The 21,211-nt window shown below is 42.4% G+C and overlaps 1 protein-coding gene across 2 annotated transcripts; it reads left to right on the top strand.

Annotated features, from left to right (window-relative positions):
- Nucleotides 1-3,853: 3,853 nt before the first annotated feature.
- LOC109898645 (TLC domain-containing protein 4-B) lies at nt 3,854-21,203 on the top strand. Of its 2 annotated transcripts, none has more exons than XM_020493688.2 (7): nt 3,854-4,222; nt 6,885-7,037; nt 10,723-10,812; nt 13,627-13,685; nt 13,798-13,892; nt 14,064-14,137; nt 14,238-21,203. In XM_020493688.2, the coding sequence occupies exons 2-7, from the start codon at nt 6,892-6,894 to the stop codon at nt 14,572-14,574; spliced, it is 801 nt and encodes a 266-aa protein (XP_020349277.2). In that variant the 5' UTR covers nt 3,854-4,222; nt 6,885-6,891; the 3' UTR covers nt 14,575-21,203. The 2 variants fall into 2 exon arrangements, with proteins under 2 accessions (XP_020349277.2, XP_020349278.2); XM_020493689.2 differs by having other exon boundaries at nt 3,858-3,917.
- The last annotated feature ends 8 nt before the right edge of the window (nt 21,204-21,211 follow it).

Below are 21,211 nucleotides of genomic sequence, written 5' to 3'. Positions count from 1 at the left end.
ACAGAGACCTGGCAAAATCTGTACTGCTACACATCTCATTCCAACTGTTTTACATTAATAGCAGAATATTACATAATGTTGCATAAACTGAATATACACACAGAATGTATTCCTTTGAGATGAGGGCAAAGAGAGCAAAGGAGTTTGGTAAATATGGTTTATAATTTGTTTCTTTGCTATATTCACTTCTTACATCATGAAATATTGGTGCTCATAATGCCGAATTTCACAACCACAGGAGTCACTGACGACAATAAACACCTCGACTCCCTTCAGAGCTGCTGCCTGTTACTATAAGATAACAATAATGCCATCTTGTGTTCCTCTCCGGTACGACAAGGCCATATTTTGAAAGCTTTGTCTCGTTTTGGCCTTTGACCTTTATTTTTTAATATAAATTACAATAATAATACGGTAATATAGCATACAATTAGCATACATGTTCCTTATATACAGGTTTTGTGGACATTTTACTCACAATTTTGAGCTTGTCAAGCACTAAGCCCCAGGTTCAAACAACAGGGCCACTTTACTAAAACTGCTAATCTAATGTCATTATGGATGAAGTCAGCATATTCCAGGTTAGTTTGTCCTCGTTAAAATGCTATAATTGTTTCCATTTTTCTTTTACAAGTTAATTGGTACTTGCAATAAACTAAGGCTACTGATTAATACCCCGATGAGCTAATTAAACATACATAAGCTACGAACAGAACCTTTTATATTCAGACAGTAGGCTAACACAATTGAACATAGAGTTTGGTGTTGCATTGCTCACAAGTGACCCTTCCATTGTCTTTTCTGAACCACACACAAATCAGCTTCTTGACAAAAATGGCCATAAGAGAAAGCAGTGTTTACCCATCATTCTCTTATTTTGTCACGGTTGTTTCGTAAGTCCGTTTTTTCCCGTTTGTGATATATCGAGACAGTTATTTCAGAGCTATTATTATTTATATGTGTTGTTATCTGAGTTAGTTGGCAATGGGCATGTAATAATGTGTGTTTGAACTCTCCCGCTTCCTTCACACCTGCTTAACCTGCATGTCTTGTCACACATCCAGACACAATTGACACAGTTGCCTTCCAAAGGCATCATTATGCACTAACAAAGCTTTTCAAAATTCCCTCATGTTACCTAATTATGCCCATTAAGTGACCACTGACATTATGTGGTTATTTTCCATCAGCCACTATACCGACTTATTTTACTCCTTTCATCCCATCTCCTTTCATTCAGCCACATTGATACCCACTTACTTTCTTTGGCATAATTGAGTACCTTCTCCTCGCAAGATTGTGTCTATTGCAGAGAGATCTCATGGATCATCAATTCTGTCCCTACTGGGCAAAATAACCTGTCTCTTAGTCTCTACAGTACATATGATGCTCGTTGCACTATACTTTAATGATATAAAGTACTTTAGCTGGGAGGGGCCTTTTCTTTCTCAGCTGCTGACCTCCTCCTCTAGATGATCTTCCTGAAATCCAATCAAGTCCCAAACAGCTGTTTCCTTAGGCCACGGCCAAGGCTATGTATGTCTGTGTTTCTGTCATAGTTTTGACTCTCATCTCCTTTCTTCTTTTTCCTCTGAAAAATGTTCTCCTCAGCCTGCCGATCGACGACTTTCCCCTGGGCTGAATGACAACTATCCAGGACCTCTATCCTCTTTGCCAGTGACATCACACAATCCACTCTCTTTTCCCTATTCTTCCCCTGAACTTGACAGTGGTTCACTGTTCCTGTTGGCACACGCACAAAGATTCAGATAGTATCTTGAAATCTACTCTGCCCTCCAGCTAGTAGTGCTTAAGATTCATTGCTTATCATTACTGAGGAGGACACCCACAATTGACACAGCAGTAAGGTGACACATTCACTGGAGAATTTGGCTAGCATAAGCCTAGAATAGCTTCCTTAAAATAACTACTCTCATACACATATCATTATCATGATCTAATGGATTTAATTACGTTAAAGAAATATATGTTGCAAAAATAAGAGTGACAATGTGTGTAAAGAATGTGTTACTGGCAATTTGATTATGATTTTGTTAGAAATTACATGTGTTTGACAGCCTTGATTGTGGTAAACACAGCAACCTCCCATCATGCACCAGAAGAAAATGATTAGAATGGTTTTGACTAGATGATATACAGCTATGGATGAAAGTGACTTTTTTGTAGCAGGTTAGTAGAATTTAAGCTGCAGGTTAAGATAACTTAGAAGGTTAGGATAATTAGATGAAGTTTATGAAAAGGGTTAGGGTTAGCTAAAAATGCTCTCCTAACCTGTTACGAAAAGTGACTTACGTCCATAACTGTAGCCTATCTAGTCACAACTGATAAGAATTGACCTGTTAATACTACTGCTTAGTGCTGATAGAAACATGGTAAGACAACCAGGCAGCACTTTGGTGTCAATTATCTGCCAGTTATTCTACAGGCTATGTGCTCAGAGCAAGCATTGTGCATTTTAAATATAATTATAAAAACACATGCCCGGTAGAGACATCTGTGGTATGACCAAAGGTCAATGCGGCAATCTGAGGAATTCACATAGTTTAGCAGAAAGCAAACGTTATGGAATAAGCAATGTACTTTACCACTCTACTGTACCATAATGGAATGTATAGCATACTGTTTTCCTCATTTAGCTAAAAGCAGCCTTTATGGAATAAGTGGCTATATGTTAGAGGCCTGCCATAAGGATTTCCTTGATCTTTCTCTAGGCATACCGATAACAGTGGGCATGGCGAAGCACTGCCCTCACACAGTTTATGTAGGGCAAGTTTTTAATGTTGCCTGCACTCATGACCATGAAACCTCAGGAAGGGAAACCGTATTTCCCTTAAATTTGAAACTGAACATCAATAAAACACGTGCTACTCTGTGCAATATTTCACAATCAATAAAGTGTTAAATAACAAAAAAATTATACAAAATTATATAACTGTTTTTACAATCCTGAAGTAGTTTTAATTTCATATTTCCATTGCATATGATTGCATTATGTCTTCCAAGGATGTGATTGTTTGGAAGAATGAGTGGTGTTTAATCTGCTCTGATTAGCAGTTCATGTTTGGTTAATCTTTGAAGCCCTTGATTGTTAGCGATAGGATTACTTTCACCGGTGTCATCTGTCTCCATCCACTCTTTCAGCACTTCACTCTCTGTCACTGGATCTCTAGCCCAGGGCCTTCTATTTACAAGAAGGCTCTAATCTAGCCTACAATCAATGCCAAATACCTACGTGTCAACATGGGAAGTGCAAGGAACACAGGATGTTGGTGGCACCTTAATTGGGGAGGAGGAGCTCATGGTAATGGCTGGAGAGGAATGATTGGAATATCAAATACATCAATCACATGGTTTCCAGGTGTTTGATGCCATTCCATTTGCGCCATTCCTGGCATTATTATGAGCCGTCCTCCCCTTAGCAGCCTCCTGTGCTGGGGAAACCAGACAGACAACCTTGACTCAGGAGGATGACTCAGTAAGTGACAGCACAGAGCCATACAATGACAGAAATAACCCCTCCTTTCAAAATGCATTGGATTCATAATATCTCTGTCTGTAAAACCCTTTCAGTTTCCAATTATAATAAGTAAAATACACATGGAAATGTGCTAATATAAAAAATGTAGGCTTGATTTAATTGGCCTATGGCAAGTGTAAAAAATATGACCTAACTATTTGCGGTATATTCAATAGCTTGTCAAGCTGCCTGCAGTTCTTCGTGTTTTAGTTGTGGACATCTTACAAATGCAGGTTTCGTCATAGCAACGATGCTAACTAATTCTTTGTCATTGAAGAATATAACTCTGTAATGAATGTGGCCTTTGTTTATTGTGGGTGTGGCCAAGCCGAGGGGTGTGAGCTAAAGGGTGGGTGGTATCTGCGTGTACGCGTCACAGGTTAGTGCTAGCTGTCAATTGCTTAACAAAACGTCTACAACTTTATATTTTAGGCAAAACTTGAAACGCATGGTGGCAGGGAAATGAGCCTGGAATCCGCAATTATCTAGCTACTGTAATAGTTATGCATGAATGCCGCTGCTTTCGTCGTATATCCCTTTTCACGAGGACTTACACTAGAGAGCTAGCTAGTGGGCTACTGCTAGCTAGCTGACTTGCTAAGTTCGCTACCTAAGAAAGTGAAAGAAGACGGCAGCTGAACAGAAGCTATACCAACTTACTCAGACCTATGCGACTGATATCAGGTAGTTATTTATCTAGCTAGCATTTCACTTATTATTTTGTTCACAACACAGCGATACATTGAGCTAATGCACTGCAATTGGTATGTATTAAACATTTAGCTAGTGACCGCAATACGACCAATGAATACGACCCTGGTTGTGGCAATATTGCACTGCTTTCTAGTCAGTAGCTGTGCTCTCATAATTCGTGTAGCTCGCTTGGTTAGTCTACTTGTGGCTAAACTGGAAAGTGTGCTACTGGCGACAATTTTGCCGAAAATCGAAGGATTGTACACGTTTCTTGTCGTGCACACGTTTGCTGTGTCACTCGCGGCAGAGAATAAGGGACTGTGCTGACAAGTTATGCATGATGATGTAGCTATCTGCCTCTGCAAGAAAGAGCACTACACCAGACGGGGGAAGCTGTCCATTTACCAGTTATGATTTAATATCCTCATTATTTTTTAAACTCTAGGCCAGGGCAAGTAATTGTACTCAGTAGCACCATCGTTGGAGGATTTTTGTCTGCATCTCAAGATTTGCGTTATTAAAGTGGTACGGAAATCTCGTCACTTGTCAGTTGGCCTAGAATGCCAGTCGTAATGTTAGTCATGTGAGCTGCATTTAGACTAAAATAATATTACATTCATTGTATTTTTGCACATCCTGTCTTATAAAAACCTCAATTGCATATGCATTGCATGAGAGAGAGGGCGTTGTATATTTCCACTGGAACATGGGAACCGCTATTTGTGTTGGTCGATATACCAAAGGGTCATAGTTTGCTGACTACAGCATATAGTGCAGGAGAACAAGGTCAAAAGTGGATGGTGGTTTTCGGGTATGTGCGCCTTTGCCCTCATAGGCAGTCAGAACCAGCTTGCCATGTGAAGAATGCTAATGAATAATTGAAGCACATGCAGCATATGATCAGCATGCTCTGGAACAATGAGGCTTCTCTCAAACACTGCTATTTTATTGGTCAATGCTATCTGGATAATACTACAAATTCCTGATTGCTTACAGAGTTAGGCCTATTCCAGGGAGAGCTGGGGTTATTGTATGGGCCACTGCAGTAGCTAAACTACGGGTTTCCTGTGATGGTGTTGATCAGCTTGTCACAATGGCCTGTCCTCACATCCATAGACATGGAGATTGAAAAATTATTTTGCTCAGAGAACATGAAACTGTGGTTTGTAGTCGCCTATGTTAAACAGTACATGTGTTTGTATCAGGCTGAAGTGGCATTAGGCTGTACTGTACCAATGCTCCTTTGTACTAGAAACGTGTGTTGATTTTGACACTATAGACCCTGAGTGAACATGGGGTGTTCCCTATTGTCTGGCTGTCGCTCTGTGGGTCCAGTCCTATTTTCTATTCATTTAGGCCAGGGGTACTAATTTACCCTATGAGGTCCGGAGCCTGTTGGTTTTCTGTGCTACCTGATAATTAATTGTACACACCTGGTGTAACAGGTCTAAATTAGTCCCTGACTAGAGGGTAACAATGAAAAAATGTGGTGGAACTGTCTTTGAGGTCCAGAGTTGAGTTTGAGGGATGTAAGCCTATAGGGAGAGAGAACAGTTTGTAGTCATGACATGGTATCATGACATTGGATTTTGAGTATTAGAACCTACTGTACAAGTTTAAAGTGCCAGTTGGGGCAGAGGTTAAAGACTATTGGGCTTAGGTCTAGTGATATTGGAGAAAGGATAAACTTTCCAGTATCACTAGAATCTCCCTGTTGGTGACTAGTCATCGAATCAGTTGCCTTACCCAATTGTAATCGGCAGCACATTGTTTGTACTAGGATAAGCGGTTAGAACCTTAGAGACTATTGTTGTTGCTTCATCCAAGTAGCCAATTTCTCTGGATTTCAGATTCTTGTGGATTTAATGGTCCCAGATGCAGTTTTTTTGGAATGTTAGTATTGTAGTTCCTTGAGTACTCTGAGGGTCGAGGTGAGGACACATGACCAGCCATGGACCTCAGTCAAAGAGCCAGTAGCTCTGAGAACCTTTTGAGTTTACTGAAAATCCAATTCTTCATGAAACACAATCCCTCTTCTGGGAAAACGAGGTCAAGGGAGTGAGTGGCTGTTTCTTAGTACAGTGTAAACAAGGAGTGTGGACTCCAAGCTCTGTTGATACGATGTAATAGTGCTGCAGTTGATCCATGCCTGTCGTCAGGCTACTCAACTAGTCTCCAACGCTGGACACTGCAGGGCAATGACCCCTACACACAGATGCACATACACTGCTAGTTTCTAGACTTAGTCAGTCTTTCTACTTGTGTTTTTGCATCTCTCATCACAAATGTTCTTCCTCCTCTCAATAGCGTGCGTTCACCAACAGGAACCTCTAACTCCATCTTTACAATTCTCTTTTCTTTCAATTGTTAGCCATAATTGCACATTTAATCCCAGTGCAAAATATTTGTCCAATAATGAATTATATATTTTCTCTCGTTTCTGTTCTTTCTGCTCTGATCTCCTTTTCAATGGCTCTCTCCCTTGCCCTCCTGTCCCTCCTTTTCCACCCTGTTTTCCTCCCTTCCATCCTCCACTTCTTCTCTTCCGGCCCCCCTCTACATTCCCAGCTGCCAGTCTAGGGGTATTGTGTCTTCTGTACAGTAACGGTACATGCCTCTCACCCCGTCTCTCTCCTGGTGTGGTACACTGTAGGTGAGTGATGGAGACAAGAGAGTTGACTGTGGTGGCTGGCAGCTTCGTGGGGTTTCAGCTGCTCTTCTCCGTGGCCAGCCCGCTGTTCTCCTCAACCTTCACCCCTGGCTACGGCCGCCTGCCCTCCAACAAGCTCACTGAGTGGAACTCCAGGTACAATACCCTTCCAACAGGCCTCTTAAGAGGTTTCACATTATAGACTAGTACTGTACCGACTCTGCTGTAACACCTCTATCAGACATTAACCAAGGCACACTGATCTGAGGTCAGAAATGATAACTAGTTGAAAGGTAGGCTAACAAGTTAATGATTATGTAGATATTTATGTTCTACATTGCTCTTGTACTGGCTTTGCATTCAAATAGTTTTATTGTGCTGATACTTCATTAAGATTTGTCTGATTAGAGCTGATCTATTTACAATATTGTCATTTAGGTTGTCATGGGTCATCTTCTCAACTTTTCATAGTACACGTCAGGGGCTGGGCTTTGAATTCAAAGACCAGAAATGTGTAATTAGTTTGGGGTTAAGTTCAAAAGTTGCCAATTGGTGTTTGAAATGAGTTACTCCATGTACTGAATGGGATCTCTTCTCTGGTATCAGTTTGTCTTGAGCTGGTGGACTGTACTCACTATTACCACTGTTCCCTCAAAAAAATGTTGGCACTGAGCAAATTTCAGGTCTACTGAGTGGTAACTTGAACATTGTGAAAGTTCTGTGCAACCTCCAGCTCGTTTCTGTGAACTCTGAGGCTGTACCCACTAAGTTAAAGTTTTAACAATGGCCAAGTAGTCTACTGTGGCTATTTGATTGTAATGTAGAGCTACCAGAGTGGCCACCATCAAAAGCAATGGAGGAAATGCATCCCATAACATTTAAAAAATGGAAATGGCTGGTCTATCATTCAGCCTACATTAGCAGCCAATGTGTGGTGGTCAATGTAGGCCCACATTCCGTGAGACTTTTGAAAAAAAAAAAACTTGCAGGGCTTGACATTAACCTGTTAATCCACTTGTCCTTTGGACAAGGAGATTACTGAAAATGTTCTGGTGTTTGACGCAAGAAACCATTTTACAAAATAAAATGCTTTTCCATATCATTATGACAGAAAATCTGACAAATTATGCTACCCTCTGTCTATTGGCTAATTAACTCATTCAAGCCTGTCTCAAAATACAACACTGTCCCTTTAAGACAAAAAAAGCTCTTTACCTGACTCGCTTTTCAAAGATGTCTAGAAATGTACACGTTATGTGCTCTTATAGGAAGCAATCACTCCACCCATTATTGACTATAAATTCTCTATAACTAGGCTAATAACTAATTAACTAGCAAAGGATATGAACAAAATGTGCACACGTGGCTACATGCAGCTCTCGCTTTGATCTCAAAACAAGCGCATCTACTCACGAACGCTCATGCTGTAAACACGGTCCAGTTCAAAGTAAATACATGGCAATGGTCTATTTGCATATAGGCCTACAGCAGCTCTGATTGTTTATGCCGCACTGGTATTTGTAGAGTACGGGCTGAATAGTGCGTGTCAATGTAATAAAATCCTACTCCGATGTGTTCTGCCGACAACAAAATCTCTTGCATAGTTTGTTTTGGTATGTTGCATTGACAGTGGCTATTGTTGATTTGATCACAATTGCACAGTAAAGGGAAACTTTGATCATGTTAACAGGGAAAACTAGAACAGTGGTCACCCAACATTTTCCGAGTCAATATCACATTCTGAGTCAAAATGCAAGCCGAGATCTACTGCTCAGATTTGATTTTTTTACATGATTTAAAAAACGTAAGCCAATGTCAAGATCACTTTCTGAGTCAAAATGAAAGCTGAGATTTACCGCTCCATTTAAAAAAACATTACAAAATAAACTTGCGGCCCATGCTACATAGACCAATTAAAAACAGTACTGTAGCACTGAGGTTTGTGCAGTAATGTATTGTGCCTATAGCTTATCACCTCATATTGGCTTTGCTTGAATTGCCCATGCGTTGTTTTTTGGGCCATTTAAAAAATATATTTCAGAATTTGAGGAAGGCTATATGATCAGACTGGTAATAGATCCATTGTTGCATTACTTGTGAGGCACAGCTGAGTGAGCATAAATTTAAATAATTTGTCTTTTATTTTACTGGGCTGATGGTGCCCACATCTAATGGTCAATCTCTGTATAGGGAGAGAACAGCAGACTGATGGTCCACCTCTCAACATCCCTCCGCTCTCCCTTTCCTCCACTGACACTGACCAAAAAGGGACATAGTCTTCCAGCTGATGGCAACTCGAGTCGCACTGTTATTTCTGCCTTGTGCACAAATTCATGTTACTCCTATGAACAGAGAAAGTGAAATATTAAAAAGACCCAAGCTGCTAATAATAACAACAATGCAAGCCTATAGATACACTTTCCTACACATTCATTACTGCTGCAGTGCGTGTTGTAGCGCTGGGTGGAAATGGGAAGAACACATATAAAAGTGTTGAATACAAAGTGTTGACAGTGCTGAGTGAGAACTTTTAATGTGATCTCACTCATAAAACAGCAGCTCTTTGATATCTTTTTTGACAGTCTCTCTAGTCATGGGTTTTAAACATTTTGAAATCTCACAGTATCAAGTTTGCTTAGTATCAAAATAGCTTTCTTTTATGCCTGCTACCTTACTGCCATCACAGTAATCTGAGCCATCCGATTGGCTAGCGATAGGCCTATAATGCACTTGATTTGCTCTCCGGCCCCGCCGGGAAGGCAGTTTGTACGTTCAGCCACATGAAGTTCACTTACTTGGCACACAGGCAGCTGAATCGGGTGCACCTACCACCAACAGCCCGAGACAAATAAAATAGGAACACAAGGCTTTATTGTTGTTTTTTATAGAAAGGTTTGTCGACTAGGAATGCCTTGGAGATCGACCAGTGGATCGCAATTCACCTGTTGGTGACCACTGCTCTAGAAAGTTGAGAAAAGTTCAGTCTCGTGCTTCCCCCTGTGGGCTGATATTTCTTCTGCGTGGCAGTCCTGGGGGGGAGCTGCGCGGCAGTCCTGGGCCTCAGTTCATACAGGGGTCATGCACACTAAACACTGCTACAGGATGTGTGTACCATGGCATAACAAGCCAAAGGTGATGCACTGATAGTGGTTGAAGTTTGATTCAAAGTTACCCTTCATTGCATAACGGGTGTCAGTGTGTTATTTATTCAAGCTTTGCTTGTAAAGGTACACAGAGAATATCTACAGAAAGATGCACAGCAGAGATGTAACCCTGAGGCGTAGGCTAAGGAACACCTCACTAGCTAGAGGGAGGGAGGGGCAAGAGGAAGAGCAAATGCACTTGCCCCTTCTGCTTCATAAGAGACTGCCTCAAATTCCACTCTCCTCCTTGGTCATGGCAGTTATACGCTCTCAGATAGTCATGTTATAATGGTGACACTAAAAATAACAAGGTTCATTGTACAGTGGCTGGTTTGTGGAGCCAGCATTGCTAGGCCAGTGTGACTGCTGGTGTGCTCAGGGTCTGGGGACTGTGTGTGCGGATGAGGGGAGATAAGAGGCGTGGTAGCACTGGAGTTCTCTTCACTAGCCCAGATAAAGAGTCCCAGAGGTCAATGAAACCTGAGTAGTTTTACACACACGATTCTCCTTCAAATGAGTTCCATTGCCAAGGTTCCACACGGCCCCAATGAGGTTTCTTCATTGTGTTCTCAGTGCTATAAAGGATGTTATTGTTATGTTACTTGATCTGTTTATTAGTATTACTGCTGCCGTGGTGCTAGTCTTGCATCATTCTCTGCCATGGCGCTAACTGTCCCTGTTTCTGTGTGCTTGCCCAGATTGGTGTCCACTGTCCATGCTCTGATCGTGGGCCTCTTCTGTCTCTACATCCTGTGGTTTGATGATTCTGTCAACGCAGACCCCGTCTGGTAAGATGAACTGCATTACTGTCTGCTTTCTGTCACTCTAGCAGCCATGGCTACTAGCCTACCCCAAGAGGGTGGGAAGGATGATGCTGCCATTCCCCACTGTCAGAGAGAAATCTCGGTGGAGTCTCCAGAGGTGTAGATTCAGTGGATTTGTCCTTTCATTGTCTTTTCTATGTTCTCTCTCCTACTGCTGACTGTGTGATTACGTCATTGTATCCTGAAAGAGAGGAATGGTAATTTCCCCCTATCCCTCCCTCCCCTCTCCCTTCTGTTTCTGTCTTCTACTCTCCTCTCTCCTATTTCTCTGTCTTCTACTCTTGTTTCTCTCCTGTTTCTCTTCCTCTCTTGTTCTGATCAGACAGACCAGAGTCCTGCCAACAAGGCTCCTTTTCATAGCAAACAGCAGCCCAGTCTTCAGCCCCCCCTCCCCTTCTGGTGACTGTCTCCCCTGACTCCCCCCCCCACCCCCAGCAGCACCCTGCGTCTCTGGCTGTCTGATCAATACAGCACTTCCCTCGCTCTCATTGTCTGTCTGTCGCTGATGGAGCAGAGAAAGGGGGTTGTGAAGGGCCAATGGGGAGGAGTCCTGCCACCCCCCTTCATCTGCTCTGTGTCCAAATGTCTCACATTTAGACTACTCTCTTTTTCCTTCTTTCTTTGTTGTTCCTTTACTGTCATAGGGTTTGTTTAATAGGGGTGTAATTGTTGTACCCTCCCAGCCCAAGCCATGTTGTCTTGTTTTTTTCCTTTGTTTTGGTCTTTGTCTGTGTAGTATTGGTATTGGCATATTGTCCTTTTGTCTCTTATGTATTTGCTTTCCTGCCCATCTCTTTTAGTTTCTTAATTTTCCTCTATTTAGACTGGTAGCCATGTTATTTTGCTAGCGCAGTAGCTAGTTCCTCTTATTGCAACACTGAATGGCGTAAGCATTAAATCATCAGACAATCTGATTTGCATTACAGCATCATTTAGACATGCCACAGACTGGCATTGTGCTGGGCTTCACAGAACTAACCGCCCACAAAACCTGCATTGTGACAGATTCAGCTTCTCGCAACGTCACTCTGGCTACCTGGGTTTTGTCATCGTAATCCAATCAATCCAAATCGCTTTCCAAATCCGCCTACCTCAAATCGGTTTATCTGAGCTTTAAAAGTGCGATGTGAGCAGAATACAGACTCAATTGGTTTAAAACAATAGTGCTCAGTTGGTTGATCAGAGTTCAGTGATGTAACCCCAGGTGTGGTTTACTGTAACATTAAGATTCCTTTATTGGTCAAATGCACACAAGGTCCAACTGAACTGTGACTTCTGCTTTTTAACCCAACACCTCCAAAAGACCAATACATACACATAAATATAGAGGTTTTGGAGAGGTGCAGGGGACTACCACACTGGATGCCCGGGGAGCTGTTGCTGGGGGGGGTTAAGTGCCTCGCTCACGGACACAACGGCAGACAATGGAATCTAGGATTTGATACCAGCAACCCTCCGGTTAACAGCTCACTTCCCGACAGATTTTTCCCGGCACACCTGGGATTTAAACTGGCAAACGTCCGGTTGCTGGCTCGCCTCTAACCGCTAGGCTACCTGCTGCCCTGCCATACCTGGATCAGTCATGGAATCTGAGAACCTTTGAACCGATCCTGACCCCTCCTGTTGATCTATCTAAGTTCATCTCTTAGCTTTAACAGATACACAAGTTTATCTACGAATGTCTTTGATTCTCTATATGGGTAAATAGATTATTAGGCTTATGGGTGGGCTCCAGGATGTACAGTAAACATGAAGTGAAGAAACGATTGGCTGCATATGACATTGATCGTGGCTACATGAGTGGGGTTCAGAGAGGATGTTGCACTCAGACATACCCTGAACGGGTACGTTGGGGTGAAGGTCAGTAGAGGTGAGGGAGGGCGGTGTCACGTGGCGCCCCCCCTCTGATCCGGTGAGCTGTCACAGAGAGCCATGACCCTGCACTCAGCAACAGGATACCTGTGATGGAGAGAGGCCAAAATCAGATCCAATGTCACTTTACTGAGACGGACACACATTAGGACCACAGTCACTTAGCAGATGCTCTTGTCAAGAGCCTCTTGTGCTACAGTCCACTCACAGGCCTAGGCAGTAAATGTGGCCCATGTGATACAGTGATCTGATAACCATGGCGTTGCCAAAACCTTGTCCGAACAACTGAGTCGTACAATCCACTCCTACAGTCGAGAACCGTGGTACTCACTCTTACAGTATGAATGAATGCAGGCTACTGCTCACATGTACACACATCCTGACACGTATTTGTCCATGAGCACACAATCACACAAGGGTACAGCAGGCAAACGGAAACACACTCTCTGTGTGTGCGCACAATGCATTTGTCAACACAGTGCTGTTTAAACTGGACCTTCCCTGGACACGGGTATCTCAGTAGTAGCAAGACTATGACTCATGACATGGCCATGAGAAGAATGTGCCTATTTGAATGCTAGAGAAAATATTGTAGGTGAAGTTTCATTTTTTTATTAGCTCTCATTGGAGACCCCTGCAGTAGACTTCACTAATACAGTATGTAGAATGTTTTGTGGACTTCACTAATACAGTATGTAGAATGTTTTGTGGACTTCACTAATACAGTATGTAGAATGTTTTGTGGACTTCACTAATACAGTATGTAGAATGTTTTGTGGACTTCACTAGATTTCTGTGAAATCGTAAGTAGCTTTTGTTTCTGTTTTACTGTAGTTTTACTGCATTAATCTGTAATGTGGCAACTGTTATTCTGAAAGAACACTTTGTTTTGTTTTTGCTGTACAGGGGGGAGCCTGGACTAGTGAAACTTAATGTGGCCATAACATGTGGTTATTTGCTCTATGGTGAGTCTCATGTTTATCCTCTTGTATAACAATAAGCCATCCACATTTCCCTGTAGACAGTAGATGAAAATAATAAACTGTGTGCTAACTACCCACTTGTTGTTCTGTGTAGACCTTGTGCTTCTGGCCACTAACTGGAGCACAATGGGGGACAGCTTTTTTGTCTGCCACCACTTGGCGGCGCTCTATGCATATGGATATGTCTTGGTGAGTCTGGGGGAAAACCATGAGCACAATGGCTAATATTAGATGGCTCTTTGGGTTTTGTTATTGAAATACTCACGTCTTCTTTCTAAAGATGTGTTTCACATTTACTCTGTTTTTAGTTTATTTCTGCCCATGTCTGTTTGTGGTAATACGTCTTTACGCCCTCTGCAGTCTCGTGGCGTGCTTCCCTATTTCGCCAACTTCCGTCTCATTTCAGAGTTATCCACACCTTTTGTGAACCAAAGGTAAGCTAGCTCCACTTTTACTATATATGAATGAATACTCCTGTTTATCAGTCCCTACCTCTGTCAGTGTTGACATTATTCCGTTCTCATCCACGTATAGGTGGTTCTACGAGGTGCTGAAGTACCCTCGCTCGGACCGCTTGGTTGTGGCCAACGGCATGGCCATGGCAGTGGTCTTCTTCATGGTGCGCATCTTCGTCATGCCTCCCTACTGGGCCCGGGTGTTTGCCACCTTCGGAACGGAGGCCTTTGAGCGCTTGGGCATCGGTGCTCAGGTGGCCTGGATCACATCCTGTATCGCCCTGGACATCCTCAACACCATCTGGATGTACAAAATCGCCCGCGGCTGCTACAAGGTCATGATGGGCGCCAGTGGCAGGAAGGCCAAAGAGGTCTCCCCGCTCAAGCAGAACCATGTGAATAACCACACAGATTAAGAGATACTGGCCGGAGGGAGGGGGGGATAGACAGACTCTGTGGAAGGGAGACAGGAAGGACTTCAAGGGCTCTTATAGCCCCTGCTAGCTCCAGCCTTGCTATTATCGCCATACCTGGAAATCATGCAGCCGAATGGGGTCAGGTCCTCATCCGATTCAGCCTCGCAGACTGGTCCCACACTAGCTTCTGTACCTCAGTGTTTCATCAATGGTATGGTGGTACCCTGGCTGGGTTTGGTTGGAGATGACAGAGTAGCTGTTAAGTACACTCATTATTGTTCAACTTCAACCCAAACTCAGTCATCTGAAGTGCCTGTGATGGACAGGTAGAAAGCAATAAAAGAAGAAACCGTACTCTGGCTCTGTCAGACTCCCTCGCCCATCATCCTTTACTTTTTTCAGTTCCCTGACCCGTCCACCCAGAGGGGAGCCTCCTGCTTTTCCCTCAGAATAAGGACCTCTTAGTGTGCTAGTTTGACAGACCGAGACACCACAATGCCTCTTACTGCATTTGCTGATGGCCTCCTTTTTATGAACACCACCTACATCGCCAGCAGACCGGTCCCCCTCTCACAGCAACAGTTCAGATGCACATCCAGGGGAAATGGAGACAGGGATGTGGGGATTGGCTCCTACCGCTGCTGCCAACTCTCCGGAATCATGTTTTTCATTGGACGCTTTTGCCTCATCTCGTCCAGGGTCTGGCTGTGCTCTGTTTGGGTCTCAGTTATCCCATTTGTTCCTCCTGTTACTCAACATCAAAACCAGGAATTGACATCAACGCGTCTTAACTTCACTACACTATCATAACCCTCTGTTACAGCTGAGCGGTTAAATCCATCCAGTTTGATGCTTCTGTTCTACCTCTCCCCTGCCTTATAAAGATGTGTCAGTCCCTCCATATGAGAATAATCACAATGAGTTGTTTTCTCCTTCTGTAATGATGTTTTAGCCTTTGGAAAGATCTCATCCATTATCTCTAGTATCTCTCTAGTGGACTGGAAAGGACGTTTTCTCTGTTTCTCTGGAGATTTTCCCAGCCACTTCAGTGTAACACTACTTTTAGACACTAGAACAAGTGTTGTGTTTATCTAAGGTACCTCTGGGGATTTTAACTTCCATTTTTCTCTATTTTCTGTGTTCTATTGAGAACTGAATTTGGAACAAGAGCAGGTCCCTTTAGGGGGGGGAAATTCTCCTGTTTTAGGTGCTGTTCTGCCTACAGAGTGGCAGCCATAGGAATGCTGGAAATGTGATGTTCCCAATCGTTTCTTTAGATATTCATGTAAGATCAATTATGAATGACCTATCTGACAAGAACAGCCATACGCTGGCAATGTTGTACTATATGTGTAGCCATGTAAAGTCCTACTGTATTACTCAGTTGGAAATCTTCCTTTCAAATCAAGTTGATTTGATTGATTCAAATCACAGAGCTTGTTAAGGAAATGTTGGATTATGATTTATACTCTAGATCACTAAACAGGATAAATATGAATTGCATTAATCTATGGGTTCCTCTGCACTTCATTTTAATCAGTGTATTTGATGTTTTTCACCCAGCTGTATTGAGTGCATGTTAAGTGTTTTGTTTTCTGTCCTCCTCCTGTCCCTAAAGCGTTGACGTCGTTTGGGACGGGGGGTCTGAAATGTTTGACTTTTCACTGTGGAATGAAAGCACACTCCCCATGGTGGAGCAATAACCTTTTGAGCCCCTCCATGTACCACCGAGGAGGGTTGTATTGTCGTGCCTTTACGCAAACAGGAAATCTATTGCAGTCCGGTAGAGATTAGCATGACATTTTAATGTAAAACTGCTGTTTGTTTTCCTTTTTTCTCGCTATTGTAATCTCTTCTCTCTATGTATATTTTTGTACCCTGCACAATAATGAATCCAGACCAGTATTCTCCAAAGTTGACCCCTCTGTAGGGCCTGCTTGTTTTTCTCCTGAATACGGGAGCGGGCCCCGATTTCTAAATGTTGTGGTGGTTCTAGTGGCATTAGGAGGAGTGGGAAGTGGCCTAGAGGCTGCTGGTTATGATCAGAATGAAGATGAGATTGGAAATGTAATTATTGTTTGTGTAGTTATTCAGCTACTTCAGCTCTGTTGAGAAGCTAGTGAGATTCAGCGCACTCTTTTTCACCCAGTCCTCCAATACGTCAAGCTGTGAATAGAGCAACATGTTTGTATCATTCATCAGTCAAGAAAACAGCTGAGTACATGTGTAGCCTGATGATGAGATTTCTGGTTCACCAGTAGGCTGTGGTGTGCATTTAAGTCTGCTTCGGATGCCTGTGAGAGAGGCTGTACTTCTGCACAATGTCCAATGTTTGTACAAACTATTAGTTGGCTGTGTAGTGTTTGTCACTTGACTTCAGTGTGTCTGTGGTGTGTTGAATTGCAATGTAGACCTCTGGGTGATTTTTTTAAAAATAGTTAATGTTTTGGTTTTTGGAAATGAGGAAGTGACACGGCGGTTTCTGTAACATCATGCCCGAGTGCACTTGTATCTGCAAGAAATAACCGTGTGGCCTTCTATCCCGTTTGAAAGGCTAGCATTGTGTATTAAGAGAAGGTACAGAGGGTCTCAGGCCCTGGTGAGAAATGAGAACATGTTGTAGCTCCTGGAAGAACTGGTAGAACTGTTGCATTTCAGCTGCATTTCATCTCTTTTGTAAGGTTGAACTTAGCAGCGTCACAAGACTTTTAGCCATTTGATACTAAATGTCATGGATTAGCCAGAAAATAACCTTTGACTGAATCAATGAATTCTTGCCCCAGCTTTTTGTGGACTCTCTCGGATAGTCCTGCTTCACCTGTGGAGCAGATCTGTAGAGCGCAGCAGTCGCATCCTTTCAGTCACAAGGAGGTGCGGAGATGGAACAAATTAAGTCAAGAAAATAACTAATATTCATGATGGTGATGAAACGAGTGAACATGAACTAATGAGGAAAAAAAGCATAGATCAAATGTTGCCAGTGGATTTTTTATTTTTTCATTTTAATGCAATGACATTTGTTTATTTTCTGAATATTTTAAATGTGAAAAGAACAATACACGGGCCTTAGGGTCCCTGTCTCAACACCATGTGATTTAGTGACCACTACTAATGATGTTGTTGTAGCACTGAAAGTTGAAACTTACTTGAAAGTTTTGCTCTTCAATAAATTTGAAGACAGAAAAAGCAATAGTCTCAATCATTGCTTTTTGGCTTCAGAGTATCAATTCAAACACCATTGACTTTCATGTATTTTGTTTACACTGGTGCACACAAATAGACAATTTTATGAAAATACTGCATGTTGGCTGCATCGTAGTCAGAATGCGTACAGCAGTGTTAGAAGGCTTAGAACTATCCAAGGTTTGTCTGGCTCAGTCCAGTCTAGCTAGTCCATCACATTTTAATTGTCACATGCTTCGGAAACAACAGGTGTAGACTAACAGTGAAACGCTTACTTACGGCCCCTTCCCAACGATGCAGAATAAAAGTAACACGAGAAATAAATACATAATGAGCAATGATAGTTTGGCTGTATACAGGGGGTAGCAGTACAGTCTGTGCAGGGGTCCGAGGAAATGGAAGTAGATATGTACATATAGGTAGGGCTACTGAGTGGCGCAGTGGTCTAAGGCACTGCATCTCAGTACTAGAGGTGTCACTGCAGACAACCTGGATGGAATCCAGGCTGTATCACAACCGGCCGTGATTGGGAGTCCCATAGGGCGGTGCACAATTGGCCCAGCATCGTACGGGTTTGGCCGTCATTGTAAATAAGAATTTGTTCTTAACTGACTTGCCTCGTTTAAAGGTTGCATTCAAAAAATGAAACGGGATAGTGACTAGGCAACAGGATAGATAATAGTTACCTGTGTGAGAGGGTGCCAGCTACCGCTCCTCTTCTGCCCGTTCTACAGGAGTTAGAGAGAAAGAAGCATCTGAACCACTGTTTGGCTCTGATAGAATCCAGCTCTACCGTGTGCGCCGGTCAAGGGGCTGGGTCACAGACTGGGCCTGGAGAGCGTTACCAAACATGGTCACATGAGACTCGAGGAAAATCTCTTCTGCTACACACACACACTATGTCACCTACACTAGTACACAACATAAATGCACAGACGTCAGTGCTTGTAATGTAGTCTGACTGAATCTGCAAATCTGGTGCTGCTTGGATCACAAATCTGTCTGTTTACTGTAAGTGGATAGTGTATTTGAAAACACTGATTCAATCATTTAGGTCTATAAGTATTAGTGAAGTCTCCTTTTCCATTTTTCCATAGCATCTTTACAGCTTTCAGCAGTTCCATTCAGTAATCAAGCTCCCCATGTCTTTAACCAGCACTATTGAGCAGCATATTGTTACATTAAAGTAACAAATGCAGTATTGGGATGTTTGAGGAGGTATTTGTGCAGTAAGCTTTCCCAGACTTAAAAAAACTACTCTGAAATCAACATTCCAGACTTCTGAGAGGCTATGAAAATAACCCTTTTTTTTTTTACAAGGTACTTAAAACCCTTGACAATTCAGTGGGGATTTAACATGACTTTTAACCAGTTTATTAAATAGCACTTTGCTATCAGATACTATACACAAACACTTTATAAATGCACACAGACACTTGGGTATTAATTCACCAAAAAATGTATTAGTCAAGCCCATATTTTGTTTCAACTTTCAGTCCTACTGTACATAGACACCCCAAATTATGATGCTAAGAACCCAGCCTTCTGAATTCTTCTCAGCCTAGGTTGAGGAGGCCTTCTACCGTAAATAGCCAGACAGAGTTGATGAGGGTGTGGAGAGGGGGGAGCTGGAACTTTGGAAATGCCCCTCTACCATCCAGAACAGCAGTTTTCTGTCTCTCGCTGCTTCTCCATGTTTCTCAACAGTTCCAGCTACACACGTGCACATTATTTCTTTGCTTTGTCAAATATTATGACTTGCACAATTTGTCTGCCTCTCTTGGATCTCGTAGCTCTCCCGAAGCCTCAGTCTTCTCATCTCCCTTTGCCTGAGCTCTGTTTTTAGCCTAGGTGTCCTTCCTACCAAGGTGTACCCTCTCTAATGGCTCTTTTCTTGTGTTTCTAATTCAGTTTGAATTTAAAGTTGTAAAGTTATCCAAACCTTGTCATCTCAAGACCCCAGCATGTTAGCGTTCAAATAAACAGGCCATCATAAGAGGTTTCCAATCTGGAGGTGTGGATATGTTCCCTATGCTTCCTCTCACTGTACATGACCCACAACAGACCCACTGCACAGCAAACATGTAACAGTAGTTCATTATCAGTTTGAGGGATTCCACTTTCACATCACATTACATCTGGGCTGCTCCAGCCAGTTACGGCCCTTCCTTCTCCCATCATGCCCAAATAAAGTGTCCAAATTCCTCTCATGTGCCTCTTCTCTCCTTGAGATGTTTATAAGACCCTTGCTTGGTCCCACACTCAGCTACTCTCTCTCTCTGTGCTTCTGTATTTCACTGACAGTCTGTTTATGGCCACGTTACACAAGGCTTCACTATAATTTGAGTTTGTCATCACAGTCGCAGCCTCATACCTAAAGTAAGACTTTAAGGTGAGCTTTAACGGGGCAATCAGTTATTACATCCTTTTTTAGACATAAATGAATGTTTCCATTGATTCTTGAAGAATGTAACTTAAATGCCTCATGAGCTTAGTTTTAATGTCTTGCCCCCATCAGAACCCCAAATATAAGCCTGTTTTACTCTAATGTTTGTAAACAAAATCAATGTAAACAAACACTGTATAGCCTCAAAACATGGTTAAAACTATAATGTTGATATCATGGATGGTCAGTCCTTGCATCCATAGGTCTGTCTATGAATTTGAGAGTGATTACATTTCTACAGCTCCATCCCTCAGCTTTTTACCAAAACAGTGGTTATTTTTTCAACTGCTGATTGGCCCTTTATGGTGTATGAGTCCTATCTTCACAAACCAGCTCTATCTAAGCTTTGCTTAGTGTATCTTTTTCTGGTCATTGTTTGTTAAAGTGTGCACTCTCAGATTCACAGTGTTCCTCAAACTCTTCATGACTATGTGCTGATATTAAACGTCAACTATTGGGTTATAACGTAGTTGTTAACATTGTTAATGGTGCTCAGTAGTTAGATAGGTAGCCCAGTAAGAGTCTAAGCTTCATAACCTCTTGGTTTATACACTATAGACTATTGTGTGTAAAGATGTCTGCCAAACTCAAACGTCTACTACCACTACAGCTAGCCTATCAGGTTGAAACTCATTTATCGTCAAAAAATGTGTGACCTTTTCCACACAAATGCAGTGCAATTGCAATCGTCTGAGCTGAGGCATTATGACTCTTCTCAACCCAAATCATTTACTTTTATAATGTTGGCAGGTCTGTGATCTTCTAGAAACCATTATAAAACAGGTATTTCACCGCTGGTGGAAATAGCTCATTTGTCTTTGTCGCAGGCAGAGAAAGTACACCTGACTTCCACTCTTCTTCATTTGAGATGCCCTGCAAAAAAAACACATTGGTGTCCCAACGATATGCTCCAACATGTAATTACACTGTAACTGGAATTAGTCATTAATTGTCCATCATTGTCTAGGAACCTCCATATTAAAAACCACTTGGAATCATGTGAGCTTT

This window comes from Oncorhynchus kisutch, linkage group LG6 (genome assembly GCF_002021735.2).
Source record: "Oncorhynchus kisutch isolate 150728-3 linkage group LG6, Okis_V2, whole genome shotgun sequence".
NCBI lineage: Eukaryota > Metazoa > Chordata > Actinopteri > Salmoniformes > Salmonidae > Oncorhynchus > Oncorhynchus kisutch.
Note: the sequence above shows the minus strand (reverse complement) of the source record. Positions and strands in the feature narration are given on the sequence as shown.